Source organism: Pogona vitticeps, chromosome 6, assembly GCF_051106095.1.
Source record: "Pogona vitticeps strain Pit_001003342236 chromosome 6, PviZW2.1, whole genome shotgun sequence".
In the NCBI taxonomy this organism is placed as follows: Eukaryota; Metazoa; Chordata; class Lepidosauria; order Squamata; family Agamidae; genus Pogona; species Pogona vitticeps.
Window position 1 is genome coordinate 75,293,795 of NC_135788.1, and position 24,656 is coordinate 75,318,450.

The 24,656-nt window shown below is 39.4% G+C and overlaps 1 protein-coding gene across 1 annotated transcript in view; it reads right to left on the bottom strand.

Moving 5' to 3' along the window:
* Positions 1-474: 474 nt before the first annotated feature.
* Positions 475-24,656, bottom strand: part of AHRR (aryl hydrocarbon receptor repressor) — a 62,928-nt gene continuing 38,746 nt past the window's right edge. The window contains exons 5-11 of the mRNA XM_020806228.3: positions 18,157-18,246; positions 12,903-13,032; positions 11,650-11,780; positions 9,053-9,252; positions 7,999-8,060; positions 6,514-6,655; positions 475-3,655 (exon numbers count right to left, since the gene is read on the bottom strand). Coding sequence (XP_020661887.3) covers positions 2,572-3,655; positions 6,514-6,655; positions 7,999-8,060; positions 9,053-9,252; positions 11,650-11,780; positions 12,903-13,032; positions 18,157-18,246 — 1,839 coding nt within the window. The 3' untranslated portion in view covers positions 475-2,571. The remainder of the gene's footprint in view (positions 3,656-6,513; positions 6,656-7,998; positions 8,061-9,052; positions 9,253-11,649; positions 11,781-12,902; positions 13,033-18,156; positions 18,247-24,656) is intronic.

The window sequence follows — 24,656 nt, forward strand, 5'->3', positions numbered from 1 at the left end:
GCTTTCTGCACCCTGGGCATGAGCCTCCTGCGCTCCACTTAGTCTTTAGCTGTTTCCTGCCCTTCATTCAGAGGCTTCTTATCTTTGGCAACTTCCTGTACAACATATACGCTTGCTGTCTCAGGGCCCCAGGTATTCAGGAGAGTGTCTTCCCACTCAGGATATGACAAAATGTTGTCTTGCCAGAGACAAATCCTTTCAGAAATGCTATGGAGGCACAATCATAATGAGTCTAGCATTCACATCATGATGATGACTAACCACAAAAGAAGGAAGGCAGGCAGGCGAGGAAGCTAATGTAGAACTGCCCAAATGTCATGCTACGGTAACCAAAACTCATGTATTTTCATAAAATAATGCAAACCTTGTATGTCATGTGGAGGCCTTTTTCTTATTTCTATAATACCTGACAAGACTGAGCCATATATAGAAATTAATCAAGAACAGGAAAAACAATATTGCAAAATCCACAGATCAATTTACATAGACAATTTTATTTACAAATACTAAATTGTACATTTTCAGACAGCAGCAGAGTATAAAATTAGGAAATATTATTTTAAAGTTGAAGTTAAGAGTGAGAAACCTTTACAGAAACTCACCCAATAGTGCAATTGTTTCAGCAGCTGGACAACAATGCAGAAACTTCTAATTTGATGACTTTTTCTTCTCCAGAAAAGAATACCAAAATAAGCAACAATATAAGCCTTTTTGTTTACAATTTATTCTGCTTCAGCTCAGCTTGATATATTTTTCAGACCACTATAGCTGCTATTATATAATAAATTTTGTACACTATATTACGCATAGTAATACTATGCATATTATCGAAATATATTTCTGTAGTTCTCTCTTGCTTAAACACCAGACATTTGACATTTATAGATTACATTAATTGTTCTGCATGTGCAACCAATTAACTTTAAGACTGAAAATCAACGATGTTTGACTTGCAAACAAAATTGTTTTTTTTTTCACAGAATTATTTATTCATGTTAATACTGCTATATAACTTACAATATAGACTCTGGAGCAGCCGATGGTATATTTTAACTGTAAAAATTACTAAGGTAAAATATTAATTGATCTGCCTATGTTTTATATATATTATTGTGATTATAATACTTAAAATAATATTACTACTCATGTTTGACTTGGTAGTAGAATTGTTCTTATGCTGATAAATTGCTTATAATACATTTCCCATGAATACTCTCAGAATATGAAATTTATTATCTTGATCAGGTATCCCTAAACTACTACTTTACTCAGCGAGGCAACAGACATTACACGTGGATAAACAAAATGCCCAATGATAATATTTGATTTTTGCAAGCTCCAGTACATGTTGACTTAATTATATGTACATTGATTGTTACAGGGTTTTTAGCTAATTTGAATTACAAAGCTGTACTGCTATTCTCTTATAAAATATAATGAGAAGGCAAAACACTCCAATATGAAAACTAGAAACATTAGAGATAGTCATATTTTGTTATTGGCACTTCAGTGCTAGGCATCATGCTGTTTCCCCAGATTACAAATGTTAGTAATATAGCACAACAGTTGAATCAGCATAAATGCCTGTCCTCCTGGCTCATAAAAGCAGAAGAGCACTAGCCACTGTCAACCATCAACAACCAAATAGGACTTTCCTGATCAATGCAATCAGAGATAGCAAGCCACAGCAATTTAAACCTTGAAAACAAAGGAGAATAGGCAAAAATTGAGGAATCTGAAGATGCCACTGGGGCAATTCACAGGCTCTGGAAGCTAGGCTAACCAACCTTGTTTCATGAAGTATGCATGGACATCCTGTGGTTATCCAATTTAACACTGCAAATCTTTTGATTCATTTCAATGTGGCTAAAATATTTTACCTGAAACTGTGCCAGCATCTTCGTATAAAGATATGAGCTGTTGCTGGGTTGCCTTTCAGTCCTTGGCACAGTTTTAATTTTATTTCTCCTTCCCCATCTGTCCTTTCTATAACTCTTGCCCTACACAGACTGCAGTGCCTTCAGTTTCCCCCGTCCCTTATAAAGACCCACTTTGGCTTAAATACTATGTCTGATATCACCTTCTTCCTCTTCCTTCCTCGTTTTCCTGCAAGGAAATGCCCTTTTTCAAAAAAACAAAAAAACAAAACCAATCTGTTTCTTTTTAATTCCTCTTCATCTAATTGCATAAATAACACAGGAGACAGTCCTAACCCAGTTGGTACAGCTACCATTGGCCACAAGTAATCAACTGCTTGTAGTTTCATTCAAATATTTTCCTATTAAATGAAACATTTTAATTATTCTTGTATTTTAAAAGCAATTATCTGCGAAATATTATGTCATACTTATATAACTATTAAGGGCACTTTTACAGATCATGTTATGTGAGCAATTGGCATCTTAATTAGCAATACCCCATCTTCCACAATTCATGTGTTAAATAGGACCAACACACACACAGATCTGAATCCCTATAATGGGAAATCTCTTATTGATGAGATATGTCCTGTTTGGGTACCATCTCTAAACTACTAATGCTGATGTGAACATTTGGAATCTCCCTAACACATTATACACTTTGCTGCCGCATTATCTTATGAGGATGAAAACTTGCTAATGCAGTTTCATGGAGAGAAGTCTGTACTCCATCCTGACCATTGTCAGATACAAAAGGAGGGTCCAAAGGTTCATGTTTAACCGACTGAACAATCTTGGGATTTTTAAATTCAGAGTGTGTCTTCAGAACCTGGCCGTTCAGCCCCCTCTCATCAATCAAATTTGCACTATAAAACTGATTGCAGTAATATGAAGCTGGCTCTCTCTGTGTTGTTTCTATACAGATGGGCTTTTGAGGGCTCAAAGAAGTTGCCTCCTTATTACGCACAACTTTGCCAACTCCATTTCTATTGAGGTTATTGGTATGATGCATTACTACGTGTTGCCAGTTATATGGTGAGTAGACACAATGCTTTGGGGTTTGGCAAGGGAAGAATTGCTCGCCGAGGTCTAGTTCTGTTTTAAGGTGGACCCTAGAAGAAAATTCCATTGACTGCTTTTTCATTGTGTAGTTTTCATCCATCCAAACCTGACTTGGTGAAATGGTATAACTACTAGCTATGTTTTCAGAATCTGAATCATATTCTGTTTTGATCGGCATGTTATGAGTGTTGTACAGAGTTTCTGGGGATACTGGTGGGCATTGTACCTTCATATATTCTCCTGAGTAACTGTCTAGTGTGAATTGCTGCAAGCTTGGATAAGGATGGCAACTTTCTATGCCACCCCAGGGGGAAGAACAGGTTGATGACAAACCAAAGAGCTGCTGATCTCTATTGTAGCGAGGTCTCAAAGTTTTGTTTGAATACATGTTCTCGTTGTGCTGGCTTCTAGAACAAGAACTTGGAGGATTTCTTGAAGTCCACATGCCATGTCCATTGTTATTGTGCTGGACACCAAGCAACGAGACAGCAGGATTAACAAATTCTTGCTGAATGAAAAATTCCTCATTATTTGAATTGCGTTCAAATTTCACTTTTATATTATCCTGCTCTTTCTTCCTTGAGCTCCACTTACTATGTTTCTTCTGTCCCAATGTTTCCCTGTTCCTTTTCATGGTTGCAATGCTGTTTGGTATCTTTGGAATTCTATCTTCCCTGTCAGCCAAAGAAAAGGAAAAAAAACAATCAGCCAGTATGATGATAATATTAATAAGAACAACCACAAGGATGATTGGCAGTGATATGATAACGGAAGAATGGTTTTTCAGTAATTTGTAATACAGAAATATATAATGGATATTTATACTGATATGCCACATTACTGGAAAGAGTTGGATTAGCATATTTTTAACCTTATATTGTATTATGAATTGTAGTATAAATTGGCCAAAATCCTATTGCTTAGTGTAGAAAATTTCACTATAGTAGGACCACTGAATCAATGGGGATTTGATGAGTCAACACATCCACAACAATGTATTTATTTATTCAAAATGTGTTTAACGCTCCTTTCTCCTTAAAAAGGACTAAAGGCAGGTTACATCATTAAAGGACAATATTTAAAGCTAAAAATAGTAAGTATACAAATACTGAAAAGGATCATACAAATAGGACTCTAAAAACAATAAACAAAAGCAACACCAAAAACACATTCAAAACAGTAAGGCACAACCATCCATTCAAAAATCCCACTTAGGCAGCCAGTCACTCAGGGAAAGCTTGCCTGAAGAGAAAGGTCTTCGCCTTTTAAAATAAATTAGATCCACAGAAAATGGCATGTAGGTTGTCATGTTGACTTTTGGCATGATCTTTTACCAGGGTCCTACAAGCATGCTTTCACTCTCTCTTTTGTGTGTGTGAAAGCTGATCTAAAGTATGGGATATAATCATACAACAACACATGTAAATTCTGTCACTAATCTGAATAACTCTTTCTTCTCCATCCATAACAAGTATAGCATCCACTCAGCCATGGAAGATCAGGGATTTAAAAAAACTGGATCATCTTTGGGAAGAGGAACTATTTGCTCTCCTCTAAGCATGGTGACCATGCAGATACAGAACAAATGAATATTTTTCATGACTCCCTGCCTGTCCTAAGAGACATGGATGAATGAATTTCTAAGTGCGGGATGAGCTGGAAACCAACAACACCTGGAAAACCAAAGGTTCCCCTCCATTGGTTTATACAATGTATTATCGAAATCAGAGATGAGAAATATCTGGCTGATGGTGGATCCCAGAGAGTTCCTTCCATTGCTTCTAAGCTCTGCCCTGAAGTAGCTAATGGGAGATGAATATCATCAATCACTGATTGGAGAAAAGACCAAAGATTCTATCTTGTGGTGCTCCCCTGTCTACCAGGAAGGCAAGAGCTGTGCTAAGAGGAACCTTAACTGTTGCCCCAGGATCACTAATCATGGCTGATAGCAGGGATCCCCTGCATGTGCCATCCCATTTCAGGCAACAAGCTATGCACAAAGTTGGCCACAAACCCTTTGTTACCAATGAAATCAGGGGCATGACCCAGGATACCGATGCCATCCAGCCTTTAGAAAAGAGTGGGATATGTGCTCTCATTCCTGATCTAAACCATTGTGTGGTGTCTTATTTAGGCACAGATTCCTAAATGGTCTCTGAACTGGGTGTATACAGATGTAAAATAATTTAGAAAAAGCTCTGCTCTTCATTAAGCTCTCTCCTTGAGGAACATAAAATATTAGATAACATTAATTCATAAAACTGACAGCAAATACTTGCTGTTTTTCTCTTTTGTGAGGTTTCGTAGAGTAACTCATATTGGCATAAATCTGAAGGTGATTTTGTCTAATCTTCAGCTACAAAACAAAATCCTCTATAACAACACAATTTTAGGGATGTGACCATATGCTGTAGCAGTGAGAGGGAGAAAAATACACCACATCATTCTGGTTAAGTGTATTTCTACACTGAATTGTGGCTCAGGACTGCTCCCCACCAGAAGCAGCAATGTGCTTTTGACCCTATATAAGATGGCAAATTAAGGTTTCTTTTTAGAATACTTTGTGAGGGAAACAGCAGTTTTGTCAAGTTTTTAAATACAGGTACTGTAAAATGCCTAAGTTGAACCCACTATGCTCATGTATTTTAAGAACTGTATAAGAGCAGCAGTGCTAAAGAAGACATCATGACCTTGATTGTGGGCAGAGGATGGAGTCCTTGTTGCACCTAGAGTGAATTAGCAGAACTTGGCTGGTACAGCTAGGGCCAATTTAAAAAGCAGTGTCATTGGTGGAGTCCTCAGGATCATGGATGGATGATGGGATATAAGGAAGGTAGCTAGTGAGAGTTGGTTCATTATCATCAGGAAATAAATGACATAGGATATTCATGCAATGCTGTGTGCTACCTCCTATGGAGAGCTCTATATGCACTTGTAAGTATAGCTCAGCTTTATATTAGAGTTTCTTGTTTTCCTGTGAGGAAAGCCCTGTTATACCTTGAGGACTGTAATTCTGTGTATGCTACCTGATTATGCTTTTTGTATTCACTGCTGAATATGCTGTGGTTATATAAAAGGTTATTTAACCTTTTTGTTAGGTTGTTATGCTTTGCCAATTTTGCTTTTTAATAAACTTACGAAGTTTTACTCAAGCTGTGGTTCGCTCAGACATCTGTAAGGGGTTGGTGGTACTAAACCTGGTGTCTGAGGATGTTTGGAGGCTTTGAAAGATTTGGGGTTATTTTGACTTTTAGGCAGAGTTGGTTTGCAATCAGAAGCAACAACCTGCTTATGTGTATTTTCCCTGAAGCACCCAGGAGTAAGCAATTCAGAGGACTGGGGAAAGAGCCGGCCATAGGAGGCATTTCCCAACCACTCGTGTGCTGATCCTCCTGGATATAACCCATCCAGGCAGACAGTGTGACTGAGTGGTAAGAGGACCAACCACTCTGTGTAACCAGAATAAGTCTTCACTTCCTTCTCATGAAATATTTTTGTCTTTGAAAGCTTCCAAATGTCTAAACAAACTTACCTGGGAGTTTGCTGAAGAGCAATGGCATATTCTGAAGAACCATCTCTATACTGAACCTGAGTATTCGCCTGTATCCAAACCCAGTGGTCTTTGTTCGCTTGCAGCTTCACTAAGGAAATGCCATTTTCCCTATTATTCTCTCCTATAAGGTTTGAGTAAAAATGTTTTTGGTGGTGAGTATGTTACTAAAGGAATAATTAAGTTAAGTATCTATTTATATAGTCAATTCAGTACTGAGCATTCCAGTTTGTTCTGTACAGAGAAAAATCCAAGCCTATTACCCAGCATTAACAAATCACAGACATGAAAGGACACCCCTTTTCAGTTCCATTATTGCAGAGCAATATCTATCTGTTCAGCAACAAAAAGCTAGATCAAATTCAATGATACATTAATAAATAGCAACAGAAATTCCTGAAATGCTGAAAAACACCTTTTTTCTAGCACAAGTTCTGTGCACCAATACCTTTTGCAAATGCATTTGCTTTGGTTTGTAATTGGTCAATGGGAAGCAAAAATTTAAAGGGTGGCACCTATGTCTGTATTCTCATTTAGTTAGTATTTTCATTTATATGTCATTCTTCTGTTTGAAGATACCCAGAATGTTGTGCACTACAATAGTTTTACAACAATCAAGTAATAAAATTATTCTCATAAATGATAAAAATTGAAATAAAAATTACACACACAAACTAAAGTCTAGTAGACAATGTTGTCTTGTATATATTACCATATAATAAATCCTTGCCACAAAATAGGTGTTATATGATCATGACAGGAAGCGCTCATTAACAACCTAGTTGCCACATGTTGTACCATCTGTAGCTTCCAAATAGCATTCAACGGTAGCCCCATGTAGAATGAATTACATTATTCTAATCTCAAGGTGACAGTTGCCTGGATCAGTGTGGTGATTCTGCCTTCTTCAAGTAAGAACAACATTTCTGGACCAGGAACAGATGATAAAGTGCTGGTTTTGGCCAGTTTCCACTGTTTCTCCAAAAGGACCATTGCACCTTATAAGTTGGCCAAGCTCCTTACCTGGTGGTTCACAAGGGGAATTCTTTCTTCATCAGTCATTAGAGAAGTGACCGTCGGATTTGTCTATTCCCATGTGACCAGCATCATCTCCATCTTGTGCAGATTCAGTTCAGTTTTGCTGACACTCAGCCACTCAGTCATAGCCTCTAGACACTGACTAGGGACTGTCTCTCTGGTGGATTAGTTACTGTGAGCTCCTATTGGTCTCTGTTTGTATTAGTCAGATTGCAAAAGAGCTAGAGAACTGCAAATGTTTCTCAAAAGATGGCAGTTGTTACCATGCATTTATACACGAATACCTTGAACCCCTTTAATTGGTGAAGGGAGACTAGAAAATTGCCCCTTATAAGTATTATGTTCAGAGAAAGAGAAAAGTTTGTGAAACATTTTCCACATTATGTTAAATGAGTACTGTGGAGGAAAATAAATTAAAAAGAGTAATACCTTCTTGAAAAGTATTTCTTCTATGAAAATCCGCCATATACTGTGCAGAAATGGACTTTGAGCTGTGAAAATCAAATGATAAGAAAACAGCTTAATAAATTACAATACAAGTAAATAACATGTCCCAGAATTGTGCTGGAAAAATCACTTTGACATAATTTGTGTGTACACAATAGATTTCTATTCTCTCCAAAAGTACTATTCACTAGAGACGGGCTTTTCAGAAATCAAAGATTCCCAGTCCCATAATTCAGCAGGCCAAATTATGAGACCAGGAACCCTCAGACCAGCAGGAAGTAGAGCAGCCTCCTCAACTCCATGATGTTTCCACACTTCTTCTATGAACCATTGGAAAAGTGGGGATCATGAGGGAGTCACCATGGAAGTCACAAGGATTTCCTGCAATTTGCAAAGCTGCATGGAGGAACGGGCCCTATGGAGGCTGCCTCCATATAAAGTGTATGACAGCAGCTATACACTTTCAAAATCTCATCCTTACTATTTACAGGACCAGATTAATTATGCACAGCATGCAGTAGAATAGGTCTCTCATTTTTCAGTTTGATCGTGTCATGTTTGGAAATGTCCCTGTATCCAGCTATTCTCATATTTTTATTTTGGCCATGGCCATAAACAGAATATGAAAGAAATACAGGCTGAATCAGGATTGTATAAGTGGTATAACAAACCTTATAAGGTGATGTGTGAAAAATTGTTTCTAGTTGGTAGCCCCCTTTAAATGTATGAGGGCCTCCAGAGGGCCCCTGTTGAGAATGGCTGCAAAATTGCATTGCATTGCTCAGATTTAAATATTTAGCAATATATCCAAGTTTATTTTTCCAGATGGGTGGCTTGCACCTTACAGTATTTGATTATTCAGATCATTATTGATCTAACAGCAGTATTTAACTACTGACAATTGGGAACTTTAGTTTACTTGAAATCACTACAATGGAAAATTAAGAACTTAAAATATATAGCTCAATGCATTAACAAAATCATCCAAGGAACGACCACATGAAGAATAAGTATTAAAAATGGAATTTGGACTTGCTTTATATCTGTTGCAGCTGTGTGATCAGATTTGCATCTTGTTTTCACAAAAAGGCTTTTTAACTTCACATCAGTCACAGAAGGAAGCAGAAGTGGTACCACTATGCAGAATAAAGAGAGCTGAGGGGGTAAAATAGCTCCTGAGGATGATTTCCTTTTCTGCCCAAAGAGAAATTTCAGTTTACCCTGGAAATGCATGGTCTGAAAATAGCAAAACACAGAAGGAACTCTAAATATTTAGCTGTACAAAAACAAAGTATAATATTGACAGACTGTAACTTTTTTTCCTGATATACAAGGACACTATCATTATATTGGACAGATTCATACATTGCTGTAGCACTTTAACGTAGCTAAACCCCATGCCATGCTGGAAACATATGTCAAGAAGACTGACGCATGAAATACTAAAGGCAATTGCAGTAAGGCAAAAAAAAAATCATTGTGAGATCCACTTCCACATGTACAGCAGTGGTAAGCAACACAAAGCTTACAGGTCACATATATCCCTTCCCCAACTATCCTGACCTGTTTCTACCAGTGTAGCTGAATTTTGGTAGCCCTGCTACAACTGGAGAAAATAAGAAATGGAGCCACTGCCACTGTAAACCAAAGAATACAACTGCAAGGAACATCTCCCCATAAATTACTAACCCTTCCACACTGAATGCTTCTCCTCTTGTTTCCTATGTCTCAGATCACCATAATCTTGCTTCTCATCTCTGAAGTTACCAGAGAGAGCCAATGCATTTAAGTAGAATTTTACTGATGGTATGCCTCCCAAGAGTTTTAGAGGGGGTTCTCAAACTCAATGGAGCCCATGGACTACAGGAAGTTGCCCACCCTGATGGGCAACATAGGATCTTGGGAATGATGGAATCATTGGGTGATCCCGGGTCAGTCACTATTTATGAGCCTGAACTAACACATGAGATTGGGAAGGCCATTGTGAGATGGATAAGGATTAAAGGAATGAATAAAATACAGTGGGGTCTCGACTTACGAACTTAATCCGTATCGGAAGGCAGTTCTCAGGTTGAAAAGTTCTTAAGTCGAATCTGCATTTCCCATAGGAATGCACTGAAAACCATTTAATCCGTATCTGCTCTTTTCGTCCATAGAAACTAATGGGAAGCTGCTATTCCGCCTTCTGCCACTAGAGGGGGATATTTTTTCTTTTTTCCTTCTAACCTAAGATGACTTAGGTTTTAAAAAAAGGAAAAAAAGAGCTCGTAACTCGAATCTAAGTTCATAAGTCGAGTCCATATATTCCTATGAGAGTGGTTTGTAAGTCGAAACGTTCGTATGTCGAGCCGTTCGTAAGTCAAGACCCCACTGTATACTAGCCCCATGGATGTCGCTCTGAGCAAAAGGGAGAAAGCTGTGGATTTCAAGTGGATTTGCTGTGACCAATGTTAAGTAAGGATTTTACAAAGATTTTGCAAAAAGCCTTTTTTAAAAGGGCAGGTTCCTTTCCATATGCAAGACATTTCGCTTGGAACAATTTTCTGTTAGTTCCATTTTTGTGTAGAAATACCATATGTACATCATATATTAAAAATTGACCCATGTATTTCATCAGACCTGTATATGTACAGACCCTAAAGAGATGTCACAAGACAAGTGCTTATTCATATCTACCTGTTTGCTTTGTCTGGGGTATATGTGGTTACAAAGAAGCTGTGGTTTCTTCAGCTTCATTGTTTCATACAGTTTATCTCTCATACTGGAGTAAATTGAATTAGAGTTGAAGATGCTTGAAGTGAAGGAGCATAGCTAGATAAGGCAGAAGAATGCAAAAGATTTCACTCCTTTTATTTACGTGTTCTGTTTTTTTTGGGGGGGGACATTCTTCCCTTTGCTTGATACGTGAAAGGAACAGACATAGGAATGGAATGCATGAGGCTCCCCTCTTGTGCCTGGTTTGCCTGTTGTGAAAAATAATGCACATGCACTTTTTCTACATGAAGATGTATATCAAACAGTTGATATGACAGTCGTTAGATACATTTGCCATGCGCACATCACTGCTAGCTGTGGCAAATAATGACTTCACAATTATACAATGTTTTAGAGCAGAACTTTGCCAAAAATAAGATCTCAGAGGGCTAGGAAGAGGAGAAAATTAATGGTCATAGGTAGTATCAATCGTCTACCATCATTCTGCCATGCTTCTTATCTCCAAGTGACCTTCAATGATACCTCACCAGAAGCAAGATTGTAAGGAAACCCCTGCTGGATTAGACTAATAGTCCAATTCCCCATTGCCCTATTTCCCTCAGGGAAGCCCAAAACTAAGCAGGCTACAGGAAATAATCCTCTCCTGCTCTCTCTCCCAGTAGCTGATCTCTGGGACCACAGTGCCCATGAGATCTAAGTTAGTGGCCATCAGCACAAGGTAACAGTTTCATCCTTAATGTAGGCATTGTAGCTGCAGTTCTGTACCACTTTGCCGCAACAATATTTCTGGAAATATTTGAATAAATCCAAAGGTCTGATTACTGAAATATAGGAAATGGCTGTTCCCAAATTTCTACATTTGACACAAGTCATTATGTGGCAATTAACCAGCAACATACAGCATATATGGTTACTTACAAGAAAGCCAGAAGTACTGTCTAGAAGGCAGCGGATTCGACAGGTAAAACAACGAGTTAAAAATGGTGAAAAGTCTGCTATGTTGTCACCCTCTTGCGCTGTACACATTTTACTAAGAATAAATTCTTCTCCTGAAAACAGTAATGTGAAATGTACATTTCAGTTTATGATACCAAATAATGTTTTTTTTAAAAACAGCAAGGGAGTGGAAGTACAAACAAGAAAAGAAAAGGCAGCATGTGCAATAGAAGTAGTAGGCAAGGGATGGTGGAGGACAGAAATTGGGAGGAGGTAGTGGTATGGACAGCCAAATCATGAGGGAAAGAGGTAGCACAAAGTCCTTGTTTTAATATTTTTAATGTTTCCAGACTGTGGATAAGTGAATCAGCGGATACTGACCCTGTGGATAAACAAGTCTTATTGTAGTTGACTTTCTTCCCTCACTTTATCCACAGGGTCAGTATCTGCTGATTCACTTATCCACAGTCTGGAAACATTAAAAATATTAAAACAAGGATCATATGTGTTGTGGGGTTTATGTGTGTATATAATGAAATTACCAGAACTGACCAATAGAGGGAGGGAGAGACCATGGTATGTATAGCATTTGCTATAGAAATATATTCCCATGATGTCATTACTAGAACTGACCATTAGAGGGAGCCAGAGACCATGCTATGTATAAAGGTAAAGGTTCCCCTTGACATTTAATCCAGTCATGTCTGACTCTAGGGCGTGGTGCTCATCCCCGTTTCCAAGCCATAGAGCCAGTGTGTGCCCAAAGACAATTTCTTTGGTCTCACCGAGGTGGTACCTATTTATCTACTCGCATTTTTACATGCTCTCGAACTGCTAGGTTGGCAGGAGCTGGGACAAGCGATGGGAGCTCACTCTGTTGCATGGATTTAATCTTACGACTGCTGGTCTTCTGAACTTGCGGCACAGAGGCTTCCGCAGTTTAACCTGCAGTGCCATCACGTCCCTGTGCTATGTATAGCATTCATAATTATAATAGTGTTTGCTATTATCCACATTTTCAGCATCCACAGGGAAGCATGGAACCAATCCCCCGTGGATATGGAGGTCATACTGTAGTAGCAAAATAGGGCAAAAGTTAAACAGTGGTAAACCTGGGGAGGCAATGGAATAAAGAAATAATCCTTCACATCTGTCCAATTCCTCTCTAACACACATGCACTCATTCTACTGCGGCAGATCCCTCCTCAGCTCAACAGAGTGTCAGTCAAACATACCTGTTGCTGCATGCTCATGTCCTCCAGGCATTAGTTGTGGTGGATTCATGGCCCAGTGTAGTTGCCTGCAGAAATCCTGCCGATCATCCACATGAATATAATCATATATATTTTGATGCATTACATCAGTCTGAAATAATTGTAATAATTGTAATAATTCATTAATAATTCTGAAGCTTTACACTTAAAGAAATGTAGCACAATGGCAGCTTTGATTTCTTAGAAAGTCAGTACCTTTTTAATAAACTACTATCAGTCTGAAAATGCCCAATGAGCAGCATTATTATTATTATTACAGTGGTGCCTCGCTAGACAGTTACTCCACATGACCGTTTTTTCGCTAGACATTGGCTTTTTGTGATCGCTATAGTGATTCGCAAAACAGTGATTCCTATGGGGGAATTTCACTGGACAATGTTTGGTCCCTGTTTCGCAAACCGATTTTCGCTAGACAACAATTTTGACAGCTCCCTCCACGCTCGCAAAACAGGTGTTTTCGGGACCTAAGCTTCGCAGGACAGTGATTTAAACAGCTGATCGACAGTTTGCAAAGCGGCTTTCCTATGGCCGATCTTCGCTAGACAATGACGATTCTTCCCCTTTGGAATGCATTAAACAGGTTGCAATGCATTCCAATGGGGAAATGCTTTTCGCTAGACAATGATTTTGCTAAACAGCGATTTCAGTGGAACTGATTATCATCATCTAGTGAGGCACCACTGTATTTGGAACAAAGGGGAATCTGGAAAGAATCTGGGGCAAAGGCTCAACATTAAGTGGCTGTTTAACAATAATCAGTGGGATCCCTTCACAGTAAGGAAGAAGCTGAGACATGAATTTCCAGTGATACAAACTGAACCATAAAGATGTGTTGATAGCGTCTTACCTATAACTTTATGTTTTAATGAACTGAAGAACTCTACTTTTTAAAAAGCAATATTTAAACTGTATATGATATGTGTGTGTTTAGTCGTTTAGTCGTGTCCGACTCTTCGTGACCCCATGGACCAGAGCACGCCAGGCCCTCCTGTCTTCTACTGCCTCCCGGAGTTGTGTCAGGTTCATGTTGGTTGCTTCGCAGACACTGTCCAGCCATCTCATCCTCGGTCGTCCCCTTCTCCTCTTGCCATCACACCTTCCTAACATCAAGGTTTTTTCCAATGACTCTTTTCTTCTCATGAGATGGCCAAAGTACTGGAGCCTCAGCTTCAGGATCTGTCCTTCCAGTGAGCACTCAGGGTTGATTTCCTTTAGAACTGATAGGTTTGTTCTCCTTGCAGTCCAGGGGATTCTCAAGAGCCTCCTCCAGCACCACAATTCAAAGGCATCAATTCTTCGGCGGTCTGCTTTCTTTATGGTCCAGCTCTCACTTCCATACATCACGACAGGAAAAACCATAGCTTTGACTATTCGGACTTTTGTTGGCAAGGTGATGTCTCTGCTTTTCAAGATGCTGTCAAGATTTGTCATCGCTTTCCTCCCAAGAAGAAGGCGTCTTTTAATTTCAGGGCTGCTGTCTCCATTTGCAGTGATCATGGAGCCCAGGAAGATAAAATTTGACACTGCCTCCATATCTTCCCCTTCTATTTCCCAGGAGGTGATGGGACCAGTGGCCATGATCTTAGTTTTTTTGATGTTGAGTTTCAGACCGTTTTTTGCACTTTCCTCTTTCACTCTCATTACAAGGTTCTTTAATTCCTCCTCACTTTCTGCCATCAGAGTGGTATCATCTGCATATCGGAGGTTGTTGATATTTCTTCCGGCAATCTTAATTCCGGCTTCGGTTTCTTCCAGTCCAGCCTTCCGCATGATGTATTCTGCATATAAGTTAAATAAGCTGGGGGACAATATACAGCCTTGCCGTACTCCTTTCCCAATTTTGAACCACTCAGTTGTTCCATGACCAGTTCTAACTGTTGCTTCCTGTCCCACATATAGGTTTCTCAGGAGATGGATAAGGTGGTCAGGCACTCCCATTTCTTTAAGAACTTGCCATAGTTTGCTGTGGTCCACACAGTCAAAGGCTTTCGCATAGTCAATGAAGCAGAAGTAGATATTTTTCTGGAACTCTCTGGCTTTCTCCATAATCCAGCGCAAGTTAGCAATTTGGTCTCGAGTTCCTCTGCCTCTTCGGAATCCAGCTTGTACTTCTGGGAGTTCTCGGTCCACATACTGCTGAAGCCTACCTTGCAGGATTTTGAGCATAACCTTGCTAGCGTGCGAAATGAGTGCAATTGTACGGTAGTTGGAGCATTCTTTGGCACTGCCTTTCTTTGGGATTGGGATGTAGACTGATCTTTTCCAATCCTCTGGCCACTGTTAAGTTTTCCAAATTTGCTGGCATATTGAATGTAGCACCTTAACAGCATCATCTTTCAAGATTTTAAATAGTTCAACTGGAATGCCATCACCTCCACTGGCCTTGTTGTTAGCCAGGCTTTCTAAGGCCCACTTGACTTCGCTCTCCAGGATGTCTGGCTCAAGGTCAGCAACTACATTGTCTGGGCTGTACGGGATATCCAAATCTTTCTGATATAATTCCTCTGTGTATTCTTGCCACCTCTTCTTGACGTCTTCTGCTTCTGTTAGGTCCCTCCCATTTTTGTCTTTTATCATGTTCATCTTTGCGCAAAATGTTCCTCTAATATGTCCAATTTTCCTGAACAGATCTCTGGTCTTTCCTTTTCTGTTATCTTCCTCTATTTCTTTGCATTGTTCATTTAAGAAGGCCCTCTTGTCTCTCCTTGCTATTCTTTGGAAGTCTGCATTCAAGTTTCTGTAACTTTCCCTATCTCCCTTGCATTTTGCTTCCCTTCTCCTCTCTGCTATTTCTAAGGCCTCGTTGGACAGCCACTTTGCTTTCTTGCATTTCCTTTTCTTTGGGATGGTTTTCGTTGCTGCCTCCTGGACAATGTTACGAGCCTCTATCCAAAGTTCTTCAGGCACTCTGTCCACCAAATCTAGTTCCTTAAATCTGTTCTTTACTTCCACTGTGTATTCATAAGGGATTTGGTTTAGATTATACCTGAGTGGCCCAGTGGTTTTTCCTACTCTCTTCAGTCTAAGCTTGAATTTTGCTATGAGAAGCTGATGATCAGAACCGCAGTCAGCTCCAGGTCTTGTTTTTGCTGACTGTATAGAGCTTCTCCATCTTTGGCTGCAGAGAATATAATCAATCTGATTTCGATATTGCCCATCTGGTGATTTCCATGTATAGAGTCGCCTCTTGTGTTGTTGGAAAAGAGTGTTTGTGATGACCAGCTTATTCTCTTGACAAAACTCTATTAGCCTTTGTCCTGCTTCGTTCTGAACTCCAAGGCCAAACTTCCCTGTTGTTCCTTTTATCTCTTGGCTCCCTACTTTAGCATTCCAGTCCCCTAGAATGAGAAGAACATCTTTCTTTGGTGTCAGTTCTAGAAGGTGTTGTAAATCTTCATAGAATTGTTCAATTTCAGTCTCCTCAGCAATGCTGGTTGGTGCATACACTTGGATTATTGTGATGTTGAATGGTCTGCCTTGGATTCGTATTGACATCATTCTATCATTTTTGAGATTGTATCCCATTACAGCTTTTCCCACTCTTTTGTTGACTATGAGGGCTACTCCATTCCTTCTACGGGATTCTTGCCCACAGTAGTAGATATGATAATCATCTGAGCTGAATTCGCCCATTCCTGTCCATTTTAGTTCACTGATGCCCAGGATGTCAATGTTTATTCTTGCCATCTCCTGTTTGACCACCTCCAGCTTCCCAACGTTCATAGATCTTACATTCCAGGTTCCTATGCAGTATTTTTCTTTACAGCATTGGACTTTCCTTTCACTTCCAGGCACGTCCACAGCTGAGCGTCCTTTCGGCTTTGGCCCAACCACTTCATTAGCTCTGGAGCTACTTGTACTTGTCCTCCACTCTTCCTCAGTAGCATGTTGGACGCCTTCCGACCTGAGGGGCCCATCTTCCAGCGTCATATCTTTTAGCCTTTTGTTTCTGATCATGGGGCGTTCTTGGCAAAGATACTGGAGTGGCTTGCCATTTCCTACTCCAGGTGGATTGCGTTTAGTCGGAACTCTCCACTATGTCCTGTCCGTCTTGGGTGTCCCTGCACGGCATAGCCCATAGCTTCTCTGAGTTACTCAAGCCCCTTCGCCACGACAAGGCAGCAATCCATGAAGGAGGTATATGATATACAGGTGGTGATATGACATGGTGGCGCTGCGGGTTAAACTGCAGAAGCCTCTGTGCTGCAAGGTCAGAAGACCAGCAGTCATAAGATTGAATCCACGTAATCGAGTGAGCTCCTGTCGCTTGTCCCAGCTCCCGCCAACCTAGCAGTTTGAAAGCATTCAAATGTAAGTAGATAAATAGGTACCACCATGGTGGGAAGGTAACGGCATTCCGTGTCTAGTCGCACTGGCCATGTGACCATGGAAGATTGTCTTTGGACAAACGCTAGCTCTATGGGTTGGAAACTGAGATGAGGACCGCCCCCTAGAGTCGGACACGACTGGACAAATTGTCAAGGGGTACCTTTACCTTTACCTTTACCTTTACCTTACGATATATAATATGTAAACTGTATATTGTAAAAGCCCTAAGTTGTTAGCATCTTGACTTTTAGATTTGTTTTAGTTATAGTGTCATACCACAGAGAATCTGTAAGCAGTACAGTGGTGCTTTTTGCTGATGTACATCCTACATTTTTGTGAACCTGCCATAATATTCTCAAAACTTTCCCTCAGAGTCAAACAATGGCATTTGTTGTGCTGAAGGAACATGGATATCTGATATTTAATAACTTGAAAAGTAAACAAAATGATTTTTCTCCCTGTGCACAAAAATGACAACAAAGCATGTCAAAACTTTGTTACTGCACATTATTCAGCAATATCAATAGTGATGGACTAAATCACTGGTTCTTAACCTTGGGTTACTCAGGAGTTTTGGACTGCAACTCCCAGAAGCCTTCACCACCAACTGTGCTGGCTGGGGTTTCTGGGAGTTGCAGTTCAAAAACATCCGAGTAACAAAGGTTAAGAACCACTGGACTAAATGGTCTTAGAACAAAGTTACAGCATATTATACTAGAAATTATATATCACATTATTTGCAAGTTGATTATCCTTTCCCCTCCTCCCCCATTGCAGCCCATGAGAACCCTTTCCTGAAGTTTAGGGGGCCTTCTGAACAAGATGGGCTGTGTTAAAATTGAGTAGAGAAGCCTTCTATGGAAACTTATCATTTTTATTTCTTTACCTGGTGAAATCCTAGGTAGTCCACAATTGTTGGTGATGCGTAGAATATCATCCCATCACCACTCACTATCAGAGCAAAGCCACTCAATGACTGGAAAAGAAAAAAAGCAGTAAAAAAAATGATGAGACAAAATGGTCAAAATATGTTTTGCTTGTTCACTTCAGAGGTTGTCATGTAGATGATCTTTATAAAGCTCCAAACAGCACCTCAGTCAAGATTGCTCTGGTTCTGCTCTTCAACATTTTTATTAATGACTTGGATAAGGGAGTGCAGGGAATGCTTGTCAGATTTCTGGATGACACAAAATTGGGTGCAATAACTAATACCTTGGAAGACAGAAACAAAATTCAAAATGATCTGGATAGGCTGGAGCACTGGGATGAAAACAACAGAATGAAATAAGTGCAAAGTACTGCACCTCAGAAAAAGAAATCAAATGCACAATTACAAGATAGAGAATACCTGTCTCAGCAATGGTACAAATGAGAAGGATCTTGGAATTGCCGTAGATCACAAGCTGAATATGAACCAACAATGTGATGTGGCTACAAAAAAGTCAAATACTATTTTAGGCTGCATTAGTAGAAGTATAGTTTCCAAATCCTGTGAGGTGCTAATTCCCCTCTATTCGGCACTGGTTAGGCTTCATCTTGAGTATTGCGTCCAGTTCTGGACACCAGACTTCAAGAAGTATGCTGACAATTTGGACAAGTTCAGAGGAGGGCAACAAGAATGATCAGTGGCCTGGAAACCAAGCTCTATGAGGAAAAACGGAAAGAACTGGGCATGTTTAGCCTTGAGAAAAAAAGACAGAGGGATGATATGATAACAGTTTTCAAATACTTGAAAGGCTGTCATACAGAGGAGGGGCAGGATCTGTTCTTGATCATCCCAGAGTGCAGGACACGCAACAATTGGTTCAAGTTACAGGAAGCCAAATTTTGGTTGAATATCAGGAAAAACCACCTAACTGTTAGAGCAGTAAGATAGTGGAACCAATTACCTCAAGAGGTCATGAGTGCTCCAACACTGGAGCCATTCAAGAAACTTAAGATAACCAAATGGCAGATATTCTTTGATTTGTATTCCTGCATGAAGCAGCGGGTTGGACTTGATGGCCTAAAAGGCTCCTTCCAACTTCACTATTCTATGATTCTATGAGGCTTGCTGATGGCTTTTCCAAGATGCCTCAGGTTTGCTAACACTGGATACCTTTCTCTAATTGTTTCAACATGAAACAAACAAACAAACAAACAAAGCAAAAAAGACATTGTAGCACCTTAAAGACTAACCACTATATTTTAATATGAGCTTTCATGGAACATGTCCACCGTCATACATAAGAGTTAGAATGCAGAAACTACATGGTGAAACATTAATGCCAGCCTCTAAGATAAGAGGACAGTGGTGTCTGGTTGCATTTCACACCTAGTAATAATTTAAGACCCCTGTTTGGTATTCAGTTTTTTGCATTGTTCTAGTTTGGAGATGCTGGATGGAAATCCACCACAAAAGGAATGTGTTGAATCTATTTAACAAACCCATTAATGCCCACAAATATCTTGACTGGACATCCTGTCACCCTAAAGATATAAAGAGGAATATTAGATTGTATAAACCTTGGCTCTTAGAACTGGGGACACACACACACACACACACACACACACACACACACACACACACACACACACACACACACACACACACACACACACACACACACACACACACACACACACCACACACACACACACACACACACACACACACACACACACACACACACACACACAAAATGACAAATAAAATCAACCATGCACTCAAGGAACACCTGCTTCATAGAGCAGAGCTATTTCCTGTTCAAGTGAAAATAATTTCTGTCAGAATAATGAACGCAACAGAAAATGACACATTCTTTTTGTGGTGGATTTCCACTTCCTATTCTATCATGAAGACAAGGAGTTAAATTTGCCAGCAGGAAACTAGCAAATTTATATATCCTTCAGGATTTTTCTCCTAAGAACAAACCACTTACCAGACAGAAAACCCAAGACAAACTATGAAGCACATCAAGGTTGTGGCTTCACATTTGCCAAAATTCACATTTTATTAATCTGGACAAAATCAAATTGCAGACAGCATGACCACTTACACTGTTTCAACCCCTTATTAATGTATACCAAATTTCTGAAATAAGTGTCTATAAAATATTGATCTATTACTGTTAGGGGAAACTAATTATTTTACATAGGCTTGAAAACAGAGTGACAGCCAGCCTTGGACAACCATTCCATCAGAGACTTGGGATAAAATTTGAAGAGAACCCCTATTACAATCAGCATTGGTGTGTTTACGGAACTACAGTACAAGTATTTAGTCCCAGTAAGACAATCTCATATTTAAAAATTGTTTACCAGTTTCTGCTGCAGGGGCTATAATGCTGTGGGATTGTACTCACATATTCAGTGGTCATGTGTAAAGACTAGTCAATATTGGTCATTGATACATAAAGAAATAGAAAGTATAACAAATTAACAATTCCAATCAGATCATCTATTAGTTCTGTTACGTTTATTTCTCACAGAGAATACAGAACTTAGCAAGTCAAGAAAGAATAAAACACTGGAAAGATGCTAGAGATCTCTCTTTGAATGCATGGTATAAAGGAATGTGGGATCTTGCTTTTTGAAAATATGAACAGAGGGATTAAGCCAGCTGGCTTTTAAAATGTTTTAGAATCTTGAGAGTTTTTTTTTAAAATGTCTTATAGTATAAAGGAGAGTTACAAATAAACAAAACTACTCTTTAATGTATGAACATAAATGACAGCATATGGTACATCCGTATGGATTCAATAACAGACAAAAATTCTGTTCTAGGATAAACGTTTGAAACATATGAAAGAGATAAGTATTTTGAACATTTATTTGTTGTGAAGTAGACAGTTTTTTTAATGGTTACATGGTACATGAGGAATGAAACCATTTTTAACTCCCGTCCGAAGGGGAAAAAAGTTGGCTGGAAAAGATGCTTTGTGTTATTTGTCAAACATGTAGATCCAATTATGTAGTCACGAAATGCTGCACCTGCTAGTTCACAAACAAATTAGCCCCTCATCGTTCACTAATACATTTGGAGGGGGTACTGTTCAAATTACTTTGACGATTAAAATTTTGTTTCTTGTGTGCACAGAGTTTAGAAGTATTTGTCAAGGCTGGAGGCAAATGTGGTCAAGAAAGCATAAAATTCCTTGGCAAGGTTTTATATATACTGTTTTGAAGTGAATTCTGCCAGAGTGTTGAGATATATATACTGCCCTCTTTTTCCTTCAGCATTCTGGCAGAATTCACTTCAAAACAGTTTGGGTCAAGGGCATTGTTAGAAAAAAAAAGGGTTTTTTTTAAAAAGTTCCCAGCCACACTTATTTCTTTTATTTTCTGAATTAAAAAAAAAAAAGAATGCCTTTATTGAAATCTCTAGAGAGGCAGTTGCTATGGCTCCAAAAGCACAACAGCCAAGGCCTTCAGTCCTGCCTGCCTTGAACATATTTTCAAGTCACGCAACATAGTATTACATTTTTAGAATCTCAACTTTCAGTTTATCTGAACAGTCTTGTTTATGAGTGCATTGCCCTTTCAGTGCACATGACGGTGGGTCTGCTTTCCAAATAACTGGCTATCATCAGCTTTTGGAAATGGGACACACATCCCCTGTATTTGCTGCACTATGATGGGAAGAACAAACTTTCTAGAAGAGGCTCCTTCGTTTGTGCTGCAACATTTGGGTCTGGATGGACTGATGATTAGAAAGCCAAGAGGAGCCATTCAACCTCTGTGTTCAGGCAAAGTTATCACTCTAGTCTTACTAGCAATACTGTTAGTTCTACTGTTACGTACATCCTGGGAGAAAGTCCTTAAAATTAATCAAACTTTCCCCCCAGTTTCTGAAGTGTCCTAATCTTTCTTCTGCATATGACGGACAATGACCAGGTCTTTAAAAAGAGCATTTTCCAAATTTTAGCATTCCTCCATGGAACAGGAATTCTTCTAAAGACCTCATCACAGAAACAGTCCGTGAAAACAGACATGTCCTGTTTATTAAAGACACTGAAACTTTCTCACTTCTTTTTATTTCTTTCTAATGAAAAGGAACTTTGGGAAGCTGCACGTGTGAATGGAGGAGTGTTTAGCTCTTCTCTGCAGATTGCTTTGCTCGGCAAAACCAAAATCAAATACAACCAATTTCCTTTGGCTACAGAGAAAAAAAGTATGAGTACTCATAGGTTGAAATGCCACTCTCCACAAAAAGCAGACCTAATCGGCAACAACAACTGTTGCAGGCTTTCCTTTAAATGACTGGTTGAACAAGGGGATTTTGAAAGGGATCATTTTGTGTGTTTTACTTGTGTTTCTAATCTTGCTGCTATTATGAGCTTTAACATGATATTTAAAAAGTGTAATAATTTATTATTGGGTCTTAACTCTGTTTCTTTTAACACTGTAAGCCGCCTTGGACCCTTTAGGAGAAAGGAGGCATATACATATTTTAAATAAATAAATAGTAAATAATAAGCCATACTGTGATTCAAAATGGCACCTAATCCAGTTCTTTTCAGCTCTGTTTTTTTTAAACAGACATGCTGCAGTTTCAGGCAGGCCGGGACCACCTCTTTTTCCCCATTAGTTGTCATCCACCCTTTTCTTGCCTCAGCCATTTGTCATCCCTTTAGATACTTGTGACAAGCACCCACATCACTCATGCTATTCATATTCATGAGCTGATTTGCATGAACCTATGAGAGGACTGGAGAGGCGGAGTCAGCAGCTACATGAGGCTTGGCGAGAGAAGGAGGAGTCAGATAGGGCTGGTTAGTCAGAGAGGGGGGGAACAAATACTGAGAGAGATAGCGCTGGTTATGGAAATAGATAGAGAAGGTGGTAATGATATAGTAAGAGAAAAGATGTATGTACTGAGAGAACTGTTGATGATTTGCTTCTGTACATTATGTATCTGAGAAACTTCTGTTATTATTCAGTCTGCTTCACTAAAATAAATAAGTTCTGTTTCTGTTCACAAGACAAGTGTTCTGACAAATGTCATTTATATAATGGATTGAGGTAATCCACTGGTGGCAGTGAGAAGAAAATGTGACGTCAGCCTTTGTGAGGGACTAGGAACAGAACCATGATGCAACCTCATCGTCGTCGTCATGCAACCTCATGCCCGCTGCTCTTATAGTGTGCATATGATCCTGCTCATATAAATAAATCCTTCACAGGGACACTTTTCACCTCAAATGGTTGTTGCTGAGGGTAATTGCAGCTGACTCTCACAGCTACATCCTTAGATACTTTTCTGTCTATAGCTGAGTCACAGAAGACAGCAGGAAAATGACTAGGCAGCTAAACAATCGTAACATGAACTGAGACCCAGGCCATGGGAAATACCAGTTAGAGCAGTGGTCCCCAACCTTGGGCCTCCAGATGTTCTTGGACTTCAACTCCCAGAAATCCTGGCCAGCAGAGGTGGCAGAGGTGGTGGTGAAGGCTTCTGGGAGATGTAGTCCAAGAACATGTGGAGGCCCAAGGTTGGGGACCACTGAGTTAGAGCAAAACAGATGTTGCAAGTCAAACTAGACAATGCATTTATCTTGTGTCTTGCAGAGATGCCCCACAACTAGTAAAAGACATCAGTTTATCATGACACATAATTTTCCTCATCTACATATCTTGCATTGTATTTAGCATATTGTATTTAGCATGCATTGATTTGTGATAGGTCACTGGAAAATAAGCAGGTTTAATTCTAATTTCTGAGTCATGTATCTCTGAGGAAATCCCATTGTCAAATGGGAAAGTGGTTTAATAATGCTAATGTTTGGGATCTCTGTGACTGGAGGCCTTTCCTAGAGTATAAAATATCTGCATTGTGTTGAATGTAACTAGGGGTGGAAGAAAAACTGCTTCCATCTTGTTTGTTTATAGCCCACCAGCCTAACCCATTGGACCTGATAAGGGCTTCATCTCTTCCTAGGGCTTCCAAACCTTTTATGATTGGAGCAAATAGGTGTGTTTTCAGCAGACATGTGCAAAAATACCAACATCTTCAGGAGGCAGCCTGTAGAGAATACCAAGGGCTACAGAGCCTTGTTTGACAAGCAAATGGGAGAATGTTTTCTCCCATAGAGCTCCCAGACTGTGGAAAGCACTCCCCTCAAACTTGTACGTTTTGATGCCTGCTGGTTTTAGAAAGAGTTTCAAGGCCTATCTTTTTAAACTGGCTCATGGTATTGATTTATATCATGGTGATTTTACCTGATCCTTGACTTTGCTGATAGTAAAGTTTTAATGACTGTATTTGGTTTTTTTTTATTTTAATAATTCAGTGATTATAAGACACCTTGACTTCCAGTAGTGGAAAAATGGGATAGAACTATAACTAAACAGCAGCAGCAGCTTTTATATCACTTGTCATAGTGTTAGTTTCACATATATTAGCCC